We start from the raw sequence: 23,140 nt of genomic DNA, 5'->3' as shown, positions 1-23,140 counted from the left end.
TTTTTTGTTGTTGTTATTGTAATTATTAAACCATCAGCTGGTATTGGCTGGGCAAGATGAACATGACAATTAGGTTATGTGATTGTGCATGTTAAAATGAGCTATTTACCAAAGCAGAGGTTTTGCAAGACATAGTGAACTTTAAACTCCAAATGAGGCCTTTTTGATAGAGAACAGGTAGTGTTTCGCTACGAGTGTTTGCTTTGGTTCGGTGGCAAGACAGACGGAAGGAGAAAGAAGTCATACTGACATTTTTGAATAAAAAAGAAAAGTATCTGATCCCTGACTGTCCCGTGTCTGCCTGCATAGTGGCGTCTCCGTGCCGAAAGATTTCTTCGACGATAATGTACATAAGCAGAGGGACAGCCCACTTTCTCCACTGCAGGATGGACGCGGTCTCAAACGAAAGGGCTGAGTGGTTGGTGTGTGTGTGTGTGTGTGTGTGTGTGTGCGTGATGGGTTAGGGCAGGTTTCCATTGGCCGCCTCATGGGGGCAGATGAGCATGGTGGAGTCGAGGTCTAGCCGGAAGGCCGGGTAAAGCGGCTGGGAAAAGGTACAGCGGAAAGTGTGCAGGAGCGTCACTGTGTCCGACATGCTGTAGAAGGAAAGCGCCCCCTTCTGCCGCTCCAGGAACACGCCGATCCTGGGGCAGGGCATTGCCGCCACTGTGGTCTTACGGTTGTCGTGCCAGGCGGCGTAGCCGGCGTGCGTGCATCTCAGCCTCCACGAGTTCTCGTTCCGTCCCAGCAGGCAGGGTTTGCCGCCCCCCTTGCGTCCGATGCCGCGGTAGGTCACGCCGATGTCGATCCAGCCCCCGCCCTTCCACTCCACCTCCCAGTAGCTGGCTCCACCGAACTGGCCCTCCCGGCACAGCACCTGGGCCACCGAGTCAAAACGCTGGGGATGAGGGGGGTAGGACTGGGGCTCCTCACCACAGTGTGCCCCCTGGGGGCCCTCCAGCAGAACGAGGGTTGGGTGGGCCGTGTCCGGGTCCAGTGACAGACGACAGGAAACTGGAGAAAGGGAGAGATGAAAGAGTTAAAGAGTATGAGGAAAAAAACTGTGGAGATATGAAGGAGAAAGGCGAGCAAGAAAAGGAAAGAGAAGGAGAGACGGATAAAAATCAAGCCAAAGGAGGATTGTGTTATCAGTTATCTTTCAGGCCCTGTTATACTCCCACACCGCTGAAATATTTATTTTCCTGGGTATCAAATCCTGCCAACACTTAGTTTCTCTGCCTGTTCTCCCCCCCCCTTTTCTCCCCAATTGTACCCTGCCAATTACCCCACTCTTTTAAGCCGTCCTGGTCACTGCTCCACCCCCTCTGCTGATCCGGGGAGGGCTGCAGATACCACGTCTCCTCCCGTACATGTGGAGTCGCCAGCCGCTTCTTTTCACCTGACAGTGAGGAGTTTCACCAGGTGGACGTAGCGCGTGGGAGGATCACGCTATTCCCCCACAGTTCCCCCTCCCCCCTGAACAGGTGCCCCAACCAACCAGAGGAGGCGCTAGTGCAGCGACCAGGACACACACCCACATCCGGCTTCGCACCCACAGACACGGCCAATTGTGTCTGTAGGGACGCCCGACCAAGCCGGAGGTAACACGGGGATTCGAACTGGCGATCCCCGTGTTAGTAGGCAACGGAACAGACTGCTATGCTACCCGGACGCCCCTCTATTTTCAACTCTGGTTCCAACATGTCCAGCCCGCACAGCAGCATCGCGTTATTTGATTGACTGGTCAGATTGAGTATCTTTGTGGTCTGAAGTTCCAGCTGGGTGACAGTTTCACTTTCTGTCTGATTTTGACATGCAAAAGGAACACAATCTCCAGCACATGTTGCGTACATCCAACACACTCAAAATGAAAACTATGAAAATGTCAACTTTGTAAATATGAAAATAGTATTCCTTCAAATTCCAGTGCTGATGATATCTAATCGATTACTTGTTTGGCCCTATGCCCCACCCTCACCGGACGTCCTTCCATGGCCAACCGTCACAGCAAAACCTACTGTGATGGCCGAAACCAGTTCTGACTGAAGACAACGCCACCGATCCAACCTGGTTGAGCTCACTGCTGCCAGACATCCATCCATTCCAAGTACAGGCGTAACTTATGGGGGGGGGGGTCAGGGGGGACTTGTCCCCCTCAGTATTTAGAAGAGGTGAATTTCCCCCCCCAAAAAAATATGTCATGAATGATAATGTTAACTCCCTCGCCAAAAAAGGTAAAATAACAACACAATATCATTCATACTTGTTTCCCGACGATTTCCTACACCCCTATGCTTGGACCATACCATTTTAACCTTGCCACTGGGCCTGCCGACCTCGTTGCTGTCTTGCGGTTGCCCCTGACAACCAGGAGACCGGAGCATGAATGATGGTGTAAGCAAGTGTAAGTAACGTAGCTAGCCAGCTTGCTTGTCTAGCCCAGTACACCACCCTTTCTTAGCTTTGGGGTTTCTGAGTTAGATTTTCTTACGTATTTCCGGATGAATTAAAGCCTTACTTGTGTTTGGGGTTATCAGTTCAGACCCCCCCACGAACTAGCTAGCTAGCCCTTGCTAACAGTAGCCCCTAGACGTTTATGTTAGCTTAAATTAACTTGAACTGATAATTTCGGGCACATGAGATAACATAATAGGTACATCTACAAACCAATTTGTGCCAAGGGTATTGTATTAGTTCAAATGCATCTACTACTTTCATTCACAGAGTCGACATGAGCAAGAGGAAAGGAACAGAAGATATCCGATGGGCTAGCCTATCTGAAAGTTGTTTTTCTTTTACATAAATAAGACATTTCCACAATAAATTGATGTAGAAAAAGAGCAAATTGGTGCATACAAATTCACCAGAATGCAGGAAGTTAAATGTGTGATGCTCAAAATTACCAGGGGGAGGACCCCCTGACCCCCCCCCCAATGTTCAAGTGAAACTTACTCCACTGACCAAGCCTCTTATCCCATTTGGGGTCGTGGGATGCTGAAGCCTATCCCAGCAGGTGGGGAGACACCCTGGGAAGGCTGCCAGTCCATCACAGGGCCGACACACTCGCACCTCGGGACAATGTAGTACGGCCGATTCAACTGACCTACATGTCTTTGGACTGTGGGAGGAAACTGGAACACCCGGAGGAAACCCACGCAGACACCGGGAGAACATGCAAACTCCACACAGAGGATGACCCGGGATGACCCCCAAGGCTGGACAACCCCGGGGTTCAAACCCCGGACCCTTATTGCTGTGAGGTGACCGCGCTAACCACTACGCCGCCGTGCCGCCCCGCTGCCAGACAATCTCCCTCCAAATCAGCACATGGGTAGACACAAACCTATCCTGGATGCGCATCTGACACTGATGCTTAATTTAGGTAATGTGTAAAAACTAGAGCTAGCTTGCAATTCTGCGTGGTATTTATCATCAGGCCACCTTCATCCTCCAATCAAACATCGAGACGCATTTGAATGACCCATGGTGTGCTCAGCAGCCAGCCTACACCCTTGCTGACATTTGGCAAACAGCGGATATATGACACACTTAATCCTCCGCTGACCTGCTGAATTATTGACATGTAACACGGTGCCGGCGTGCTTTAGCATGTCAGCCTGGCTTGTGTCTGCCAGGACACGACACCCATCGCGGCGGCGTCATAAATACAGTACGACTGTCATGGATCCTTGATGAAGATCTGACAAAAAGATGGTCAGGGGGTTTCAGGTTTCCCCAAACAGGCATCTAATTAAATCGGGGGATTTGAAGCGAAGAAGAGAGGAAAGAGAGAGAGAGAGATGTGTATATATAATGGAGGATAGAGGAAGAGAGAGAGACAGGTGGAACGATGGTCAGAGAAAAAAACAGGTAAGAGCAAAAAATAATATCCATCCATCCATTATCCGAACCGCTTATCCTGCTCTCAGAGTCACGGGGATGCTGGAGCCTATCCCAGCAGTCATTGGGCGGCAGGTGGGGAGACACCCTGGACAGGCCGCCAGGCCGTCACACAGGGCCGACATACGTACACACACACACACATTCATACCTAGGAGCAATTTTAGTACGGCCGATTCACCTGACCTACATGTCTTTGGACTGTGGGAGGAAACCGGAGCACCCGCAGGAAAACCCACGCAGACACAGGGAGAACATGCAAACTCCACACAGGGGATGACCTTGGACGACCCCCAAGGTTGGACTACCCCGGGACTCGAACCCAGGACCTTTTTGCTGTGAGGCGACCGCGCTAACCACTGCGCCACCGTGCTGCCACAGTTCAAAAGTTACAGACCAAAACTTAAAGTATAGATACATATAAAGCAAGAGTGTGTTTGTATGTTCGCTTAAAACTCCAGAAATACTCATTGTAGAAGAAAAAGAAAGGTATCTTTAGAACCAGCACTTTCCAAGGATTGCACAGTTCTAAAAATATTTCAAAAACCAAGTAAAAAAATGTGTTTTATTTACGAAAGAGGCATTCCAACGATACTTTGTGGAGACTTCTGGCAAATTCTTCTAGTGGTCAAGGAAGGCACTACACCTAACATTGTCAATGCTGATTTATTTCCACACATGAATGTGGTCAAAATCTCAAAGCAGGAGAGGCAAGATTGAGATGGTTTGGCCATGTGTGGAGGAGAGATGCTGGGTATATTGGGAGAAGGATGCTGGATATGGAGCTGCCAGGGAAGAGGAGAAGAGGGAGGCCAAAGAGGAGGTTTATGGATGTGGTGAGGGAGGACATGCAGGTGGCTGGTGTGACAGAGGAAGACGCAGAGGACAGGAAGAGATGGAAACGGATGATCCACTGTGGCGCCCCCTAATGGGAGCAGCCGAAAGTAGTAGTAGTAGTAGTAGTAGTAGTAATGTGGTCAAAATCAGATCTGAAAATACCCGAGCCATGTGAGAAAAAAAAAAAAATCAGAACTGGGTAAGAAAAATACGTTTCTATCAAAATGCCATGATAGCACTCTCCAGAAAAGTCAAAAATTAATGAAAAACTTGGGAGAAAAAAAACAAACATGGAAAAGGGTGTATCACAATTATAATGAGAACATTCTGATTTCCACCCTTTATAGCTGCATTATCTGCATAGAATGCTAACTCATCCACGCCAAAGAAATGAAATAAAAATAAAAAAATTTTGCTACGTTTAGGATTCATATTCAAGAAGTTGGCACTTCTGCTAAGCTTTTCAAACCCACAACCTCAAAGTTCAAATAAGAATAGCTTAAAGGTAAAGAGGAGGTCAGAGAGATAGAGAGAGAATGAGATAGAGAGCAAGATAATTTCTTTGAATTTTTAAAAAACTCTATTCATAAAACAAAAAAACCAACAAAGACACATCCATTTCACAAGATCAACACGAGCAACTCCTTCACATTAAGCCGTCTAAAAAAGTCCTCTCTTTTTTTGGAACAGTGGTCCAAGTCACATCCTCCCAAAGGGTGAAAAGAAATATTATGCAAAGACAGAACAGAACACCAGTTGCCTCTCATTGACTGAGTCAAACACCACCGCGAAATAAATTCATCCAAGTTGTTCGTTAAGGTAAAGAAGCTGAAGTCCACTCGGACTCTCGCCTGCACCCTTGCGATGAACAACGGAAGTAAATCTTCCTCTGAACCGGTATTAATCACTTTCCCCGCTTCTATACATCGAAAACTTAGCTTGCCCCACAACAAAAGTTAACAGTTGCCACTTCTCTGCATCCTTCCTCTGGTACCCGGCGCCGAAGATAAAACCGGTTTCGTCCCATCTTTCACCACAGTGTGAGACTGTGATTTGTAGAGCTTCCTTCACAGAGCACCTGAAGTCTCTCCCATCCCACCAAACAACGAAACGCCGTCTCTGGCCGCTGACAGAAAGGACACTCCACAGAAACAGCTGGGTTAATCTGAGAGAGGAAACTATCGACTGCCAGCGCTCCCTGCAGGATCCTCCACGCAAGTCACCTGAGCTTTCGTTCGGCGGGGCTTTCTACAGCACCCTCCGCACTGGCCTACAATCATCTGCCACTTTTAGCCTTGTTCTCCAGACAGTGTCCTTTCTCTCGTGCAGCGTTTTCTTATTCGTGGCAACAACACAGCATTTGTGCAAGACCTTTCTATCTAACATATAGAGAGAGAGCAAGAGAGAGATAGCGATAGAGAGAGAGCGAGGGATAGAGTGAGAGAGATAGAGATAGGGAGAATGAGAGCTAGAGATAGATAGATAAGAGAGAGACAGAGCAAGAGAGAGATAGTGATAGAGAGCGAGGGATAGAGTGAGAGAGATAGATAGATAAGAGAGAGAGAGAATGAGAGAGGGATAGCGTGAGAGATAGCAACAGAGAGAAAATGAGTGAGAGAGAGATAGAGTGAGAGATAAAGATAGAGAATGAGAGACAGAGAGAGACAGAGATAGAGATAGAGAGAATGAGAGCTAGAGATAGATAGATAAGGGAGAGAGAGAATGAGAGAGAGGGATAGAGTGAGAGAGATAAAGATAGAGAGAGAATGAGAGACAGAGATAGAGAGAGAGACAGAGAGAGCAAGAGAGAGATAGTGATAGAGCGAGGGATAGAGCGAGAGATAGCAACAGAGAGAAAATGAGGGATAGAGTGAGAGAGATAAAGATAGAGAGAATGAGAGACAGAGAGAGAGAGCGAGACAGAGATAGTGATAGAGGGATAGAGAGAGAGAGAGATAGAGACAGATACATAGGTAGAGAGACAGAGAGAGAGAGCGAGACAGAGATAGTGATAGAGGGATAGAGAGAGAGAGACAGAGATAGAGAGAATGAGATGGAGACATACATAGATAGAGAGATAGAGAATGAGAGCTAGAGATAGATAGATAAGAGAGAGAGAATGACAGAGAGAGGGATAGCGAGAGATAGCAACAGAGAGAAAATGAGTGAGAGAGGGATAGAGTGAGAGAGATAAAGATAGAGAGAGAATGAGAGAGAGAGAGAGCAAGAGAGAGATAGTGATAGACAGAGTGAGGGATAGAGTGAGAGATAGCAACAGAGAGAAAATGAGTGATAGAGATAAAGATAGAGAGAGAATAAGAGACAGAGAGAACGAGACAGATAGTGATAGAGGGATAGAGTGAGAGAGATAGAGAGAATGAGATGGAGATAGATAGAGAGAAAGAGAGAGAGAGCGAGACAGAGATAGCGATAGAGGCATAGAGTGAGAGAGAGAGAGAGAATGAGAGGTAGAGATAGATAAGAGAGAGAGAGCGAGACAGAGATAGTGATAGAGGCATAGAGTGAGAGAGAGAGAGAGAATGAGAGGTAGAGATAGATAAGAGAGAGAGAGCGAGACAGAGATAGTGATAGAGGCATAGAGAGAGAGAGAGAGAGATAGCGAGAACGAGATGGAGATAGATACATAGATAGAGAGACAGAGAGAAATCAGACTCAGAGAAATAACGCCAGTGAACTAAGAGAGAGAGAGAGAGAGAGAGAAAAGAAAATGTCAGAGAGAGGGGTTGCTCCTGATGGCAGAAAAGAGACAGACGGAGAAAGAAAGACAGGAAGAAAGGAGGTCTGAGGAGAAGAGGGAGAGAGATTAGAGGGAAATAAAACAGGAACGACAGGCAGCATCAGAGGTGAGGAGACGGCACCGTGAAGAGTGAAGGAAACGAGAGAAACAGAACTGACAAAAGAAAACGAGGGAGGGGGAAAACAAACAGAGCCTGAGAGAGAGAGAGAGAGAGAGAGAGAGAGAGAGAGACAGAGAGAGAGAGAGAGAGACAGAGAGAGAGACAGAGAGAGAGAGAGACAAACACTGGACGAGGGACACCGGTAATATGGCCGTGTTACATAAGAAAAAGAAGTGAACAACATTGCAGAAGGAGAAAGAAAGAGAAGAGTTTTCAAGTCTTCAGAAAAACAGAGGCTGGTCACACCAAACGAGTCTCGTAGCCTCACCACTTCTGCCCCCCCCCCTTTTATCTCCCCAGTTGTACCCGGCCAATTACCCCACCCCCTCCGAGCCGTCCCGGTCTCTGCTCCACCCCCTCTGCCGATCCGGGGAGGGCTGCAGACTCCCACGTGCCTCCTCCCATACATGTGGAGTCGCCAGCCGCTTCTTTTCACCTGACAGGAGTTTCACCAGGGGGACGTAGCGCATGGGAGGATCACGCTACCCCCCCCCCCAAACAGGCACCCCCACCAACCAGAGGAGGCTGTCGTGCAGCGACTACACCCGGCTTCCCACCCGCAGACACGGCCAACTGTGTCTATAGGGATGCCAGACCAAGCCGGAGTAACACTGGGATTCAAACCAGCGATCCCCATGTTGGTCGGCAACAGAACACACCGCCATGCTACCCGGACGCCCCACCAGTTCCCTCTTAACGTGGGATTTGATGGTCGGAAACAAACCACCTCTCGTGTGTAAATAGGCCCAGCAGGCCAGAAATCATTAGACTACACCACCCAGGGACCAGTTTTCACATTGGGGAAAGGAAAAGACAACATCCAAGCCTCAATGCAGGGGTCCCCGACCTGCTTTGCACAGCGGACCGGCTTAATATCGACGATGTTCTTGCAGACCAGCCGATGGGGGGGGGGGGGGGGGGGTCAATCATGACCGAATCACATCCGGCTCCCCACCCGCAGACACGGCCAATTGTGTCTGTAGGGACGCCTGACCAAACCGGCGGTAATACGGGGAATCGAACCGGCGATCCCCATGTTGGTAGGCAACAGAATAGAACACTACGCTACCCAGACACCCTATATATATATATATACACACACTATATATACACACACACACACACACACACACATACACACAAATATTCAACAGGCCCACACACAAATGGGGCATTTACTGATGGCTCTTCATAGTTCTACTGATTCATTGAAGGTGTGCTCAGACACGGGGGGGGGGGTGTGTAATCTAAGAAACATCTACTATGTAACCTCCGACCCCCTTTTCCTCCACGGAATGTACTGGAACTTTTGCCGCTACCAAACAGGAAGTCCGTATGGGCCTTGGGGGCGGGACTAGCAGCGCTAATCGCTGATTGGTTGCGCATACAGCATCAGCCAGACGTCTCAGTAGCCGCCATGTTTATCCATCCATCTGCCACCCAAACCGCTTATCCTGCTCTCGGGGTCAAGGGGATGCTGGGGCCTATCCCAGCAGTCACTGGGTGGCGGGGGGGGGGGGGGGGACATCCTGGACTGGCCGCCGTGCCAACACATACACACACACATTCATACCTAGGGGCAATTTAGTACAGCTGATCCACCTGACCTCCATGTCTTTGGACTGTGGGAGGAAACCCACCCAGACACGGGGAGAACATGCAAACTCCACACAGAGGACGACCCGGGACGACCCCCAAGGTTGGACTACCCCGGGGCTCGAACCCAGGACCTTCTTGCCGCGAGGCGACCGCGCTAACCACTGCGCCACCGTGGCACCCCGCCATGTTTATTTGGATAACATTTCTTCCTTTCATCCCGTAGATTTCTTTGAACACATCCAATGTGAAGATACAAACCGGAGGAACCACAGAGAAGGAAAACAATGGAAACAACGGCGGAAACAAAAAAAAGAGGAAAAACAGTGCCGGTTACTGTTAAGGCCACTTCTTGTTTTGGCTTCTGCCATGGAAAACAGCCATTCGTTGCCTAACAAGCACATACTATATAGTCCTGTTGTTGAACACCAATTACTTTACAGAACAATTCAGGTGAAGAATCTGTTGATTTACACTGATACTTATTTTATTTCACCTCATTTCATCCATCCATCCATCACCCGAACCGCTTATCCTGCTCTCAGGGTGACGGGGATGCTGGAGCCTATCCCAGCAGTCATTGGGTGGCGGGGGGGGGGGGACACACCCTGGACAGGCTGCCAGGCCATCACAGGGCCCCCACACACACACACACACACACACACACACACTCACACCTAGGGGCAATTTAATACAGCCGATCCACCTGACCTACATGTCTTTGGGCTGTGGGAGGAAACCGGAGCCCCCGGAGGAAACCCACACAGACACGGGGAGAACATGGAAACGCCACACAGAGGATGACCCGGGACGACCTCCAAGGTTGGACTACCCCGGGGCTCGAACCCAGAACCTTCTTGCTGTGAGGCGACCGCGCTAAGCACTGCGCCACCTTGCTGCCCACCTTATTTCATTTATGTTGAAATCTACACATTGGCAGTATGTGCATGTGTGTCGTGCCAGTTAAACTCACTGAACTGAACATTTTCAGAGCGAGAGAGAGAGAGAGAGAGAGAGAGAGGGAGAGAGACAGACAGACAGAGAGAGAGACAGACAGACAGAGAGAGAGAGAGAGAGAGAGAGAGAGAGAGACAGAGACAGAGAGAGAGACAGACAGACAGAGAGAGAGACAGACAGACAGAGAGAGAGAGAGAGAGAGACAGAGAGAGAGACAGACAGACAGAGAGAGAGAGAGAGAGACAGGATAGCAAGAACCCGGGGGACTCGGGTTACTGCTATGTCACGGCAGTGACAGGGCAACACAGCGTGACAGAGAGAAGGTGTTATATTTATATATTTATATACTTACACCTGAGAAAAGCTGCCCTCATCCTCTGGTCAGCTGGCTGGAGAGAGAGCGTGGAGAGCGGGAACGACACCGGAACCACTACGGAAAACAAGAGCAGCCAGACAGACGAGACAGATAGGGGAGATTAGAGACAAACGATAATAAGACGCAAACAAACCTTTTAGGCCGAAACAACGGAGATAAACCGGGGTCCTCCCTCTTTCGGGAAAGTATCTTTCCGGGATTTTTCCAGGCGTTTTCACATGACTGGAAATCTAGCCGATAAATTTCTCGGTTGTCCAGGATGTGCGGGAACCCCGATATAGCCAGCAACAGTACTGTTTATGTGAACATGTAAAATATTCCTTCAAAGAGGCCTCCTCCCCTGATAGAGAGACATGAGGAGAACATGAGAGAGAGAGAGAGAGAGAGAGAGCAGGAGAGGAAGCCAAAGAGAGCGAGTACAAGAGAGGGAGGTTAAAATATGGCTAAGAAAAGAAGAAGAAACAAAAAGAGGCGTCCAGGTGGCCTGGCGGTCTATTCCGTTGCCTACCAACACAGGGATCGCCGGTTCGAATCCCCTTGTTACCTCCGGCTTGGTCGGGCGTCCCAACAGACACAATTGGCCGTGTCTGTGGGTGGGAAGCCGGATGTGGGTATGTGTCCTGGTCACTGCACTAGCGCCTCCTCTGGTCAGTTGGGGTGCCTGTTCAGGGGGGGGAGAGGGGGAACTCGGGGGGGGAATGGCGTGATCCTCCCACGTGCTACGTCCCCCTGGTGAAACTCCTCACTGTCAGGTGAAAAGAAGCGGCTGGCAACTCCACATGTACGGGAGGAGGCGTGTGGTAGTCTGCAGCCCTCCCCGGATCGGCAGAGGGGGTGGAGCAGAGACCGGGACGGCTCGGAGGAGTAGGGTGATTGGCCAGATTCAGATGGGGGAGAAAAAAGGGTGAAAATTTAAAAAAGTTAAGTGGTAAGACCAATTACAGAACGTTTTACCCCCCCCCCTTTTCTCCCCAACTGAATTTGGCCAATTACCCCCACTCTCCCCGAGCCGTCCCGGTCGCTGCTCCACCCCCTCTGCCGATCCGGGGAGGGCTGCAGACTACCACATGCCTCCTCCCATACATGTGGAGTCGCCAGCCGCTTCTTTTCACCTGACAGTGAGGAGTTTCACCAGGGGGACGTAGAGCGTGGGAGGATCACGCTATTCCCCCGAGTTCCCCCTCCCCCCCTGAACAGGCGCCCCAACCGACCAGAGGAGGCGCTAGTCAACGACCAGGACACATACCCACATCCGGCTTCCCGCCCGCAGACACGGCAACTGAGTCTGTAGGGACGCCCGACCAAGCCGGAGGCAACACGGGGATTCAAACCGGCGATCCCCGTGTTGCTAGGCAACGGAATAGACCGACGTGCCACCCGGACGCTACAGAACACTTTAAAACAGGAAAGCAGGGCAGGACGACTCAAAGCAAGTCTTTGAGACTGACAGATTTGACTGACAGACGTCCCACACTGACACCGAACTCGTCTGGAACAGCATTTGATTTAACATGCTCGCTGCACCGAAGGGGCGGGGCTTGTCACATGAGAATATAAATGACATGCCAGGTGATTTATTAAACAGTGAAGTATTCAGTTCAGTGACTTTCTGTGCGGGTGACAGGTAACCCCGACGCACTGGATGCTCTCAGCACATCCAAGCAAACGGCGAGATTGAACTATACAGGTTCCTGACCCACGCCGCTCGCCCCTGAAAATACACTCTCTGACCGTGACCCGCAGCCATCATCGATGGCTTGATCTCTCCTCCGATGAAAAGTCTGAGACTCGAGCCAAATCCCCTGCACAGCGCTGGCTAGAATAGAAGAGGGCTGACCATGCGTGTTGTAACACATAGACGCACAACACAATGTTCTGCAACACAATGCAGAACACAATATGTTGTAACAGACGTCTCATTTTCCCCTTCGACCTAAATAATTTACATGCATACATGCATCACCAGTCAGCACCGGGTCAGACCTGGAGACCTAGCTGCTGGCCTGACGCGGTCACACAGGATGGCTGTGTGTGTGTGTGTGTGTGTGTATACACTCACTGGCCACTTTATTAGGCACACCTGTGCAACTGCTCGTTAACGCAAATGTCTAATCAGCCAATCACATGGCAGCAACTCAATGCATTTAGGCATGTAGACATGGTCAAGATGATCTGCTGCAGTTCAAACCGAGCATCAGAATGGGGAAGAAAGGTGATTTAAGTGACTTTGAACGTGGCATGGTTGTTGGTGCCAGACGGGCTGGTCTGAGTATTTCAGAAACTGCTGATCTACTGGGATTTTCACGCACAACCATCTCTAGGGTTTACAGAGAATGGTCCGAAAAAGAGAAAATATCCAGTGAGCGGCAGTTCTGTGGGCGAAAATGCCTTGTTGATGCCAGAGGTCAGAGGAGAATGGCCGGACTGGTTCGAGCTGATAGAAAGGCAACAGTAACTCAAATAACCACTCATTACAACCGAGGTATGCAGAAGAGCATCTCTGAACGCACAAAACGTCAAACCTTGAGGCAGATGGGCTACAGCAGCAGAAGACCACACCGGGTGCCACTCCTGTCAGCTAAGAACAGGAAACCGAGGCTACAATTCGCACAGGTTCACCAAAATTGGACAATAGAAGATTGGAAAAACGTTGCCTGGTCTGATGAGTCTCGATTTCTGCTGCGACATTCGGATGGTAGGGTCAGAATTTGGCGTCAACAACATGAAAGCATGGATCCATCCTGCCTGTATCAACGGTTCAGGCTGGTGGTGGTGGTGTAATGGTGTGGGGGATATTTTCTTGGCACACTTTGGGCCCCTTAGTACCAATTGAGCATCGTGTCAACGCCACAGCCTACCTGAGTATTGTTGCTGACCATGTCCATCCCTTTATGACCACAGTGTTCCCATCTTCTGATGGCTACTTCCAGCAGGATAACACGCCATGTCATAAAGCTCGAATCATCTCAGACTGGTTTCTTGAACATGACAATGAGTTCACTGTACTCAAATGGCCTCCACAGTCACCAGATCTCAATCCAATAGAGCACCTTTGGGATGTGGTGGACCGGGAGATTCGCATCATGGATGTGCAGCCGACAAATCTGCAGCGACTGCGTGATGCTGTCATGTCAATATGGACCAAACTCTCTGAGGAATGTTTCCAGTACCTTGTTGAATCTATGCCACGAAGGATTAAGGCAGTTCTGAAGGCAAAAGGGGGTCCAACCTGGTACTAGCAAGGTGTACCTAATAAAGTGGCCAGTCAGTGTATATACACACATATATGTTCGTGTGGTTTTTACAGAGACGTTATTTATTTATTACTAATTTATTTATGTGATCCCCCTTTTTCTCCCCAATTGTATCCGGCCAATTACCCCACTTTTCCGAGTCGTCCCAGTTGCTGCTCCACCCCCTCTGCCGATCCGGGGAGGGCTGCAGACTACCACATGCCTCCTCCGACACATGTGGAGTCACCGGCCGCTTCTTTTCACCTGACAGTGAGGAGTTTCACCAGGGGGACGTAGCGCGTGGGAGGATCACGCCGTCCCCCCCGAGTTCCCCCTCCCCCCGGAACAGGCGCCCCAAACGACCAGAGGAGGCGCTAGTGCAGCGACCAGGACACATACCCACATCCGGCTTCCCACCTACAGACACGGCCAATTGTGTCTGTAGGGACGCCCGACCGAGCCGGGGGTAACACGGGGATTCGAACCCCAGAGGTGTGTTATCGTGTATGGTCAAGCGTGTGCGCTACACGTTTGCTTTTTCACCTGCAAAACACGTTTCTCACACTTACCTTTCACACACTCTCCAGCGGACACGTAGCTCTCATTCACTGTAAAAGAGAGACAGACGTGGGGGAAAGTGTGTAAGACCGACCTGCAGGATTACAAGTGTGCGTATCAACTCCATTTTGAAACTGGCAGGCACAAAACTCATTACATAAACAGATAAAAGCAGGCATCAGTGTGACGTGCCCGTGTTAAAGTGGTGAGATTGCCAGAATGTGTGTGTGTGTGTGTGTGTGTGTGTGCATAGTTTGTCCACAACCTTCGGCATGTGTCTGTCCACATTTCTGTCAAACGCTGTTTGTCTGTCTGTCAGCTCTTTGCTTTCCGAAAGCCCCTCACCTTCCCCGCCTGTCTGCCTGCCTGCCTGCCTGTCTTCCTTCATGTGGACCTGTCTGTCTGCCTGTCTTCCTTCATGTGGACCTGTCTGTCTGCCTGTCTTCCTTCATGTGGACCTGTCTGTCTGCTAGCATGTTCCCCTACCGGCGCGGCTGATCTTGTCCACCTCCTCCCGGGAAACCTCCTCCATGCGGGAACGCAGGTGGTAGAGGGCTTTCCTGGCCGCGCTGAAAGCCTCTGTGGGGAGGCTGAGTGCTCTGGGGCGCCGTCCGGTGGCGAAGGGGACACATAACAGGGGTGATGTCTAGGGATAAGATGATTAGCGAGGAGCAGAGGAGAAGGTCAGGGTGTGGAAAATATCACATGACATCACAGCCTCCACCAACCATTCATCTGTGGTTTCTTGCTCCAGTTCAGCCAGGCCTCTTTTTCCATTAGTGACTGCAGACTTATCTCCCTCTCTCCCTCTCTCTCTCTCCCTCTCTCTCCTCTACAACAAGCATAATTCTTTTGTTGTGCGTCTCATGGAGACACTTTAATCAGTGTTAAGTTATTCATGCAGGTATTAACTAGGGTTGTGTACTGGCGAGAATCTGGCGATATGATACGTATCACGATACGTCGGTCACCATTCAATATATCATGATACACTGCGATACTGTAAGAAAGGCGATATATTGCAAGTCCACAGGACTGCGTTTTGTGCTTATGCGACTTCCTGGCTCAGTAAACAATCAAAAATCGATACGGTGGTTTTGAGAATCGATACAGTATCACAAAATATCGTGATACTTGAGTGAATCGATATTTTCTTACACCCCTGGTATTAACTGTGTTTCATGCAACCTGTTCAGCCTTTCACGTCATCATTTTAGTACATGTGCACGGAAATGCAATACTTGTTCACAATATGTAAACTTTCTAATCATGAATATGCCAATATTCCATGTTTTCATCAAACACTGACACAGCAAAAAAAAAAAACCCAAAACAAACAAATAAATAAATAAAATAAACATGATACGACAGACAAAAGCCATTTGTCCCAACAACAACAACAGGAAAACAAACCAGATGAAGTAAATCAAATACTTTCCCAAAATAATCTTGGTGCTTGGGCGAGGTACATTTTGTAGACAAATGTCCATGGATCGTAAGACTAGAGTTGCCAGAAGCTTTTCCTCAAGTTCAAGTAGCAAGTATATTCAGTACATTTACATGAGGTTAGAAAAAGTGGATTTACTGTGTTGGTCCGGCTAAAACTGGACTTTTAAAAAATATGCAAACGTGTTAGTCCCAGTGAGGGGGCATATTGCCACCTACCGTACCAGGGTCAGACATATTTCCGACAATAAATCGATTCTCCCCCGCTTCTTGCATACTGGGACAACGACAGTAGTCCAATTACATGGCCTGATCGAGTTATAACCATAGCTCGACTTAACTGTGCATGTAAACGCAGTCATTGGTGATGCATTTCAGGACTTGTGGCTTTATTTTAGCTCCAAAAAAAAAAATCTTGTTGAAATTTGAGCGGGTTGCGGACAGGTCGGCATCATGCAAAGAAAAATATTTATCTATTATTTTAGAGAATTGATATAAATAAACCTGTAATTAATATCCCCGAGCTACCTAAGCTGTTTTCGTTCTGCTAATTTATCCTGATCTGTCTAAACCTGTCTAAGCAGCCTATGCCTGCACAAAACGTGCACGCTGAGACGCCTTCTCCATTCCAAGTTTCCAAGAGCCAGATATTTTCGATAGGGGGCGCGACTTCCAAGCACAGTTTGTCAAACACAGCATTAAGCTGTCCATGGAGAACTGGCTCGTGCTTGTGCATTACACAGTGAACGAGGCCCCATAAAACAAGGAACAAGACGCCTTTAAAAAGGCAACGATGAATGCATTCATTCATTCATCTTCAGCTGCTTCTCCGGGGTCGGGTCACAGTGGCAGCAAGCTAGGTAGGGCACTCCAGACGTCCCTCTCCCCAGCAACGCCTTCCAGCTCCTCCTGAGGGGTCCCAAGGCGTTCCCAGGCCAGATTGGACATGTAGTCCCTCCAGCGAGTTCTGGGTCTACCCCGGGATCTCCTCCCAGTTGGACGTGCCTGGAAAACCTCCAAAGGAAGGTACGCTAATCAAGATGCCCGAACCACCTCAACTGGCTGCTTTCGACACGAAGGTCTACTCCGAGCTCCCTCCGGATGTCCAGGCTCCTCGCCCTATCTCCAAGGCTGAGCCCAGACACCCTATTGGGGAAACTCATTTCAGCCGCTTGTATCCGCGATCTCACCTTTCGGTCACTACCCAAAGCTCATGACCATAGGTGAGGGTTGGAACGAAGATCGACTGATAAATTGAGAGTTTTGCCTTCCGGCTCAGCTCCCTCTTCACCACAACGGTCCGGTACTGCTGCTGATGCTGCACCAATCCTCCTGTCAATCTCCCGCTCCATCCTACCCTCACTCGTGAACAAGACCCTAAGATACTTGAACGCGTTCACTTGAGGCAACAACTCATGAATGATGCATCTAATGTATTCTCTATGCAAACATTTGACGGAAAGACAGACAATCAGTGTGGGCTGATTGGCTCTCCTCTCCTCACCTGTAGAAAATGGGCGTTATCTTCCGTTTTTAGGAGTTGGGTGATCTCCTGGTCTCTCCTCCTCAGCTCCGCCAGATCTTTCTCGAGCATTTCTATGTCTCGTTCAGCTCGCCCCACCATCGTCTTTTCCTTTGTTTCCAGCCTGGCACGAACCTATGGCACAAACATAGAGATACAGAAAAACACACAATCAATAGATAGTCTGTCCCAAAGTGTTTTCCTGCAAAATTAGTGTAGATGACTCCATTGGCAATGTGACCCCTCAACCTTGGCAATGTTGGTGCCATAGTCTTCCAAATGAACTACACAGGGAATCCCTCCCTCAAAGTGCTTAAATATGTCTTGTTGCTCAGTTTACAGTCAAAAGGCACTCTGTAGTGTCACACTGATGCCTTGGATTTCTGTATGTGTGTGTGGAGCGACACAATCATGGTCTTCTATAGATAGAATGATGCTCTCTCGCATTGCATTCAGAATGTGTGGACTTTAGGGTCATCCTGGAATGGCAGACTATCACAGTGGTGTTACCCTCACTGTTAAACATGACCCAAAACACTGTTCTTAATCCAAATTTCTCTGTAGACAGCAAGACGAGTACCAAAACAGCCGTATGAGTACTGCTCCTATAATGTCACTAACACTAGTACTACCGCTGCTGCAAAGGCTACTGTGTCAATTCCTACTGCGTTCACCGCAACAACTTCTACTACTGATACAGTTACAACTACTTGTACTACTACTACTACTACAACTCTTTCTACTACTACTACTACCTCTACTGTACTACTTTTTTTGTCAACTGGTGCTACCAATGTGACAACTACTATCACTAATACTGCTAAAAATTCCCCTTCCCCTCCTATTTTTCCCCCCAGCTAGCCTTTTAAGGCTGTGTCTCTGACCTCTGCCTTGGTTTTCTCCAGACGGAGGGCCATGTCTGCAAATAGAGCTTCACTGTCTTCCAGCACAGCTGACGCAGAGACCTGAAATAAATAACAATAATAATTTAAATCATGATGTTACGATCAATCATTGGTCAATGACCATCCACCATTGGCAATGGATGATGGCATCGGCCCAACTGACTATGGGGTGAGCACCTCAGGCAGCAGAGGATAGAGGCTGATGAGGAGGAAGAAGAAGAGGAGACATCTTGGGAGACCAAGCCCCTCCATGGGATGTAGTATCAGCAGATAAAGGGAGTGGCTGACATCAAGAAATCCTACCAGTGGCGAGAAGAGGCTGGTCTGAAGGACAGCACAGAGGCTCTGGTCATGGCAGCACAAGAGCAGGCACCCAGTACCAGAGCTATAGAGGCAGGGGTCTACCACAGCAGACAGGATCCAAGGTGTAGGCTGTGCAAAGATGCCCCTGAGAGAGTCCAGCACATGGTAGCAGGGTGTAAGATACAGGCTGGGACCGCATACACTGAGAGGCAAAACCAAGTGGCCAGGATAGTGTACAGGAACATCTGTACCCAATGTGGACTGGAAGTCCCCAAGTCCAGATGGGAAACACCACCATAAGTGGCTGAAAACAGCAGAGCTAAGTTCCTGTGGGACTTCCAAGTTCCAGGTGGACAAGCAGGCGCTGGCCAACCAACCAGACATAATGGAGGTTGAGAAGGAGCAGAAGACAGCAGTAGTGATAGATGTGGCAATCCCAGCAGACAGCAACATTGGAAAGAAGGAGCACGAAAAGTACCAAGAGCTGAAGGAAGAACAGGAACAGACGTGGAAGGTGAAGTCCAAAGTGGTCCCTGTGGTAATAGGAGCACTAGGGGCTTTGACCCCCAGACTGGGAGGGGGGGATAAGAACCAAGTAGACAAGAGTAACTTTTCATCACCCCAAGTAACAGTTAGTTTTGACTTGATTTACATGCAAAATAGATGTAAAACTGGGCTAGAGAGATACACATGAGTAAAAGAGGAAAAAGACTCAATAAAGGAGGGATACAATCAATTACCGGAACAAAACCTGAACTGGTATATCGATGAAACCTGATGTGGCCCTTCTAGAGCGAATGAGACAGGAGAATGAGAGAGAGAGAGAGAGAGAGAGAGAGAGAGAGAGAGAGAGAGAGAGAGAGAGAGAGAGAGACTCACTTTAAGAGACTCCAGGCTTTGCTGAAACTCTTCCAGCTCTCTTTCTCCACTCCGGATCCGCCCCTGAATCAGCCTCTGAGACTCCTGGAGCTGGACCTGAAAGACAGACAATCCAGCAGACAGACAGACAGGTGAGGACAAGGCAGACAGATGGACAGACAGACAAACAGACAGGCGGAGGTGGACAAACAGGGAAAGGGAGAGGTAGAATGACAGTAGGAGAGAAAAACAGAGAGACAGATGGAGGAGGGGAGAGAGAGAGAGACGGCGAAGGGGAGAGAGACAGAGCATAAGTAAAGGGGGGGGGAGGTCCAGGCTGGCAGGTTGAGAGAGATACGAAAGAGACGGGGTTTCAGTGGCGAGGGAGACGAAGAGAGAGAGAATGTGGTGGGAGAGGAGAGAAGGGAGAGAGACAGATGACAGAGGGAAATGGAGGGAGGGAGGAGGAAAATCAATAAATGAAGATGAGTTGAGAAGTAGAAGGGCAGGCAGACAGAGAGCAATGATGAGACAAAGAAAAACAACGGGTGTGGAAAAGATTCTGCTGCTCCTGGTCTATTTAGATACACACAATAGCCCAATTAAAGATCTTATTCCAAATTAGACAGTAGCCTGCCTGATTAAGCCGTTTCCATGAGTTGGGTTAAAGGAGTCCTCTACTAATAAACTGATTTTCCTCGCTTTTCCGTAAGTGAGCACAGCCACCCTTCAGCTCGGAAAGGGGAAAATATCAAATCTTGATACCGTCATGTTTTGATATAGCACCCGTACTTAAAAGTCACGCATCAGGAATCAAGCCGTTTCAGAAATGTGCTCATGGTGATGTCAAAACGGTCCTGGGTTCGAGCCCCGGGGTAGTCCAACCTTGAGGGTCGTCCCAGGTCGTCCTCTATGTGGGGTTTGCATGTTCTCCCCGTGTCTGTGTGGGTTTCCTCCGGGTGCTCCGGTTTCCTCCCACAGTCCAAAGACATGTAGGTCAGGTGACTCGGCCGTACTAAATTGTCCCTAGGTATGAATGTGTGTGTGTGTCGGCCCTAAGATGGCCTGGCAGCCTGTCCAGAGTGTCTCCCCGCCTACGGCCCAATGACTGCTGGGATAGACTCCATCATCTCCACGACCCCGAGGGCAGGACAAGCGGTTTGGATAATGAATGGATGGCTGGATGAATGAATGGTCCAACCAATTGGGTCGTGGCGATGCTGGAGCCTATCCCAGCACTCAATGGGCAGCAGGTGGGGAGACACCCTGGACAGGCCGCTAGGCCATCACAGGGCCGACCCACACACACACATTCCCACCTAGGGACAATTTAGTACGGCCGGTTCACCTGACCTACATGTCTTTGGACTGTGGGAGGAAACCGGAGCCCCCGGAGGAAACCCACGCAGACACGGGGAGAACATGCAAACTCCACACAGAGGATGAGGGCTACCCCGGGGCTCGAACCCACAACCTTTCTTGCTGTGAGGTGACCGCGCTAACCACTGCGCCACCGTACCACCACGTGGAAACCTGTAGTTTTTAAATGGTGGAAAAACTGATTCTATCTCAATTATTATTTATGTGTTCTCCTTATTTGTTCCTCATTAGCATAGTGGTGAGTAGCCCTTCCTGTCCCGCGGGAGAGACCAGGGTTCAGTTCCCCGACAGGGAGTGCTCTGTTGGGTAACATGGCGGCCCAGTGGTTAGCACTGTTGCCTCACAGCAAGAAGGTCCTGGGTATGAACCCCGGGCAGTCCCAGGTCCTTTCTGTGTGGAGTTTGCATGTTCCCCCCATTATTAGAGAGACATGCATGTTAAGAGTTAATACTCCTGTCTGTGCCCCTGAGCAAGGCAAAGGGAGGAAGGACTGGAGTTGGTCCCCGGGCGCTGCAGCTGCCCACTGCTCCTATGCAACAGGATGGGTTAAATGGAGAGAACACATTCGTTGTAAGAATACAAAGACAAAATAAAGTGGCTTTCTTTCTTATCGTCCCCACTGATCCCAGACTAATGGTCCGAGTCTGTGCTGGTAAGCTGAAGTGATGGATGGGATCAGCTGATGCTTTTGTGCTTGTCCTTGGAATCGGTATTGGTGATATCAGAGCATCCTTAACACAGTGAATGAAAACCCAGGTTGTGTGTCTCTGTGTGTGTGTGTGTGTGTGTGTGTGTGTGTGTGTGTGTGAGAGGTGCGAGCATATTCCAGCATTTAAGAATGTGCAGATGGGTCACCATATTCCAAATCCGTGTATAAACAGTGACCCCAACACAGTAGTCTGCTTGGGGACCTCTTGGGTGGGCACAGGTTCCGATGCAACCCCGGGCTGCTTCCCAGAAACTGTGCCACACATGCATCCCTCTCCACCCCTTTGTTAAGACCAACAGGTGTAGCCCAAAGGAGTTGAATCGAGTGCAGCTGGACTCTAGCTGACTAGACCATCTAGAGTCCAGCTGCATTCTAGAGTGCAGCTGGACTCTAGCTGACTAGACCATCTAGAGTCCAGCTGCATTCTAGCTGACTAGACCATCTAGAGTCCAGCTGCATTCTAGAGTCCAGCTGGACTCTAGAATGCAGCTGGACTCTAGCTGATGGTTCTAGAGTCCAGCTGGACTCTAGAATGCAGCTGGACTCTAGCTGATGGTCTAGTCAGCTAGAGTCCAGTTGCACTCGATTCAACTCCTTTGGATAACCGTGACGACCTGGATGAACGAGGACCTTCACGGGCAGATCAACAGGCGCCATGAGGGGGGGGGGGGAGGCTCAGCCTGTGGCAGCAGCTTACCTGTCTCCGGGCTCTCTGGGCGTCCACGCTGTGCATCTCCTCCTGGTCCGACTCGCACAGGAGACAGTCGCCGCTCCACTCGGCCGCGGTGTCCGCCTCGCAGTCGCCGCCGCCGCCGCCGCCGCCGCCGCTCGGCTCCAGGCCCAGGCGGTGCTGCGCGCACAGGCGCTCCGCCAGGCGCTCCACCGCGGCCACCAGCTTGTGCCGCCGCAGCGTGCCCACCTGGCGGTGCGGCAAGACGTGCAGGTGGCAGAAAGACGCCAGGCACACCAGGCACGACTTGACGGCCCTCAGCTCGTTGTCGGCCGGGCAGAAGTCGCACGGCACGTCCCCCGCGGCCCCGCGGTAGGGCTCCAGCGGCGCGTCGCACGACGCGGCCGCCTCGCCGAGCTTGAGTTTGCCCACGACCTCGGCGAGCACCGTGTTGCGGCGCAGCACCGGCCGCGGGCTGAACGTCTCTCGGCACTGCGGGCAGCGGAACTGGCCCGGGTCCGCCTGGTCCCAGTACCCGTTGATGCACGCCATGCAGTACGTGTGTCCGCACGGGATGGACACGGGGTCCCCCAGGACGTCCAGGCAGATGGGACACCGGAACTGACTCTCCGTCACCGAGATACTCGCCTGGGCCATTTAGGCGAGCCGCCTCGAAGCGCCCGGGTCTTTACCCTCCGGTACCGCCAGGGCCCCTCTCGCTCGTCTCCCGGTTTATAGTTGTGACCGGGGGGGGGGGGGGGGCGGGGTCAAAGAGGAGGGCGCAGGAAAACCCAGCTGGGCCCGGATGTGCTCCGGAGAGGGGACGCGACCGTGTGGGCGCGGTTTACTACGGCAAGGGCGAGCGAATACCCGCCGTGACGTCACGTCGCGGCCCTACCGTAAGGTTCGAACTACATGCGCAACGGTTGTTTTGCCGCTCACGTTCGTTTCATCCTCGCGTTCCACCCATCC

At 50.3% G+C, this 23,140-nt stretch overlaps 1 protein-coding gene across 3 annotated transcripts; it reads right to left on the bottom strand.

Annotated features, from left to right (window-relative positions):
* Positions 1 to 3: 3 nt before the first annotated feature.
* Positions 4 to 22,903, bottom strand: LOC130112767 (E3 ubiquitin-protein ligase TRIM47-like). Of its 3 annotated transcripts, XM_056280250.1 has the most exons (8): positions 22,196 to 22,903; positions 19,431 to 19,526; positions 18,228 to 18,308; positions 17,326 to 17,478; positions 14,862 to 15,021; positions 14,387 to 14,425; positions 10,561 to 10,638; positions 4 to 1,014 (listed from the first exon to the last, which is right to left on the bottom strand). In XM_056280250.1, the coding sequence occupies exons 1-8, from the start codon at positions 22,823 to 22,825 to the stop codon at positions 461 to 463; spliced, it is 1,791 nt and encodes a 596-aa protein (XP_056136225.1). In that variant the 5' UTR covers positions 22,826 to 22,903; the 3' UTR covers positions 4 to 460. The 3 variants fall into 3 exon arrangements, with proteins under 3 accessions (XP_056136225.1, XP_056136226.1, XP_056136227.1); XM_056280251.1 differs by lacking the exon at positions 14,387 to 14,425; XM_056280252.1 differs by lacking the exon at positions 18,228 to 18,308.
* Positions 22,904 to 23,140: the final 237 nt, after the last annotated feature.

This window comes from Lampris incognitus, chromosome 5 (assembly GCF_029633865.1).
Source record: "Lampris incognitus isolate fLamInc1 chromosome 5, fLamInc1.hap2, whole genome shotgun sequence".
NCBI classification, from domain to species: Eukaryota; Metazoa; Chordata; class Actinopteri; order Lampriformes; family Lampridae; genus Lampris; species Lampris incognitus.
The sequence above is the reverse complement of the archived record's forward strand: the minus strand, read 5'-3'. Positions and strand labels throughout refer to the sequence as shown.

Coding starts and splice junctions, on each gene's coding strand:
- LOC130112767 (XM_056280250.1), bottom strand. CDS start 22,825: ATGGCCCAGGCGAGTATCTCGGTGACGGAGAGTCAGTTCCGGTGTCCC. Junction 19,527..22,195: donor CCCAGAGAGCCCGGAGACAG/GTAAGCTGCTGC, acceptor TCTGTCTTTCAG/GTCCAGCTCCAGGAGTCTCA. Junction 15,022..17,325: donor ATAACGCCCATTTTCTACAG/GTGAGGAGAGGA, acceptor TCTTATCCCTAG/ACATCACCCCTGTTATGTGT.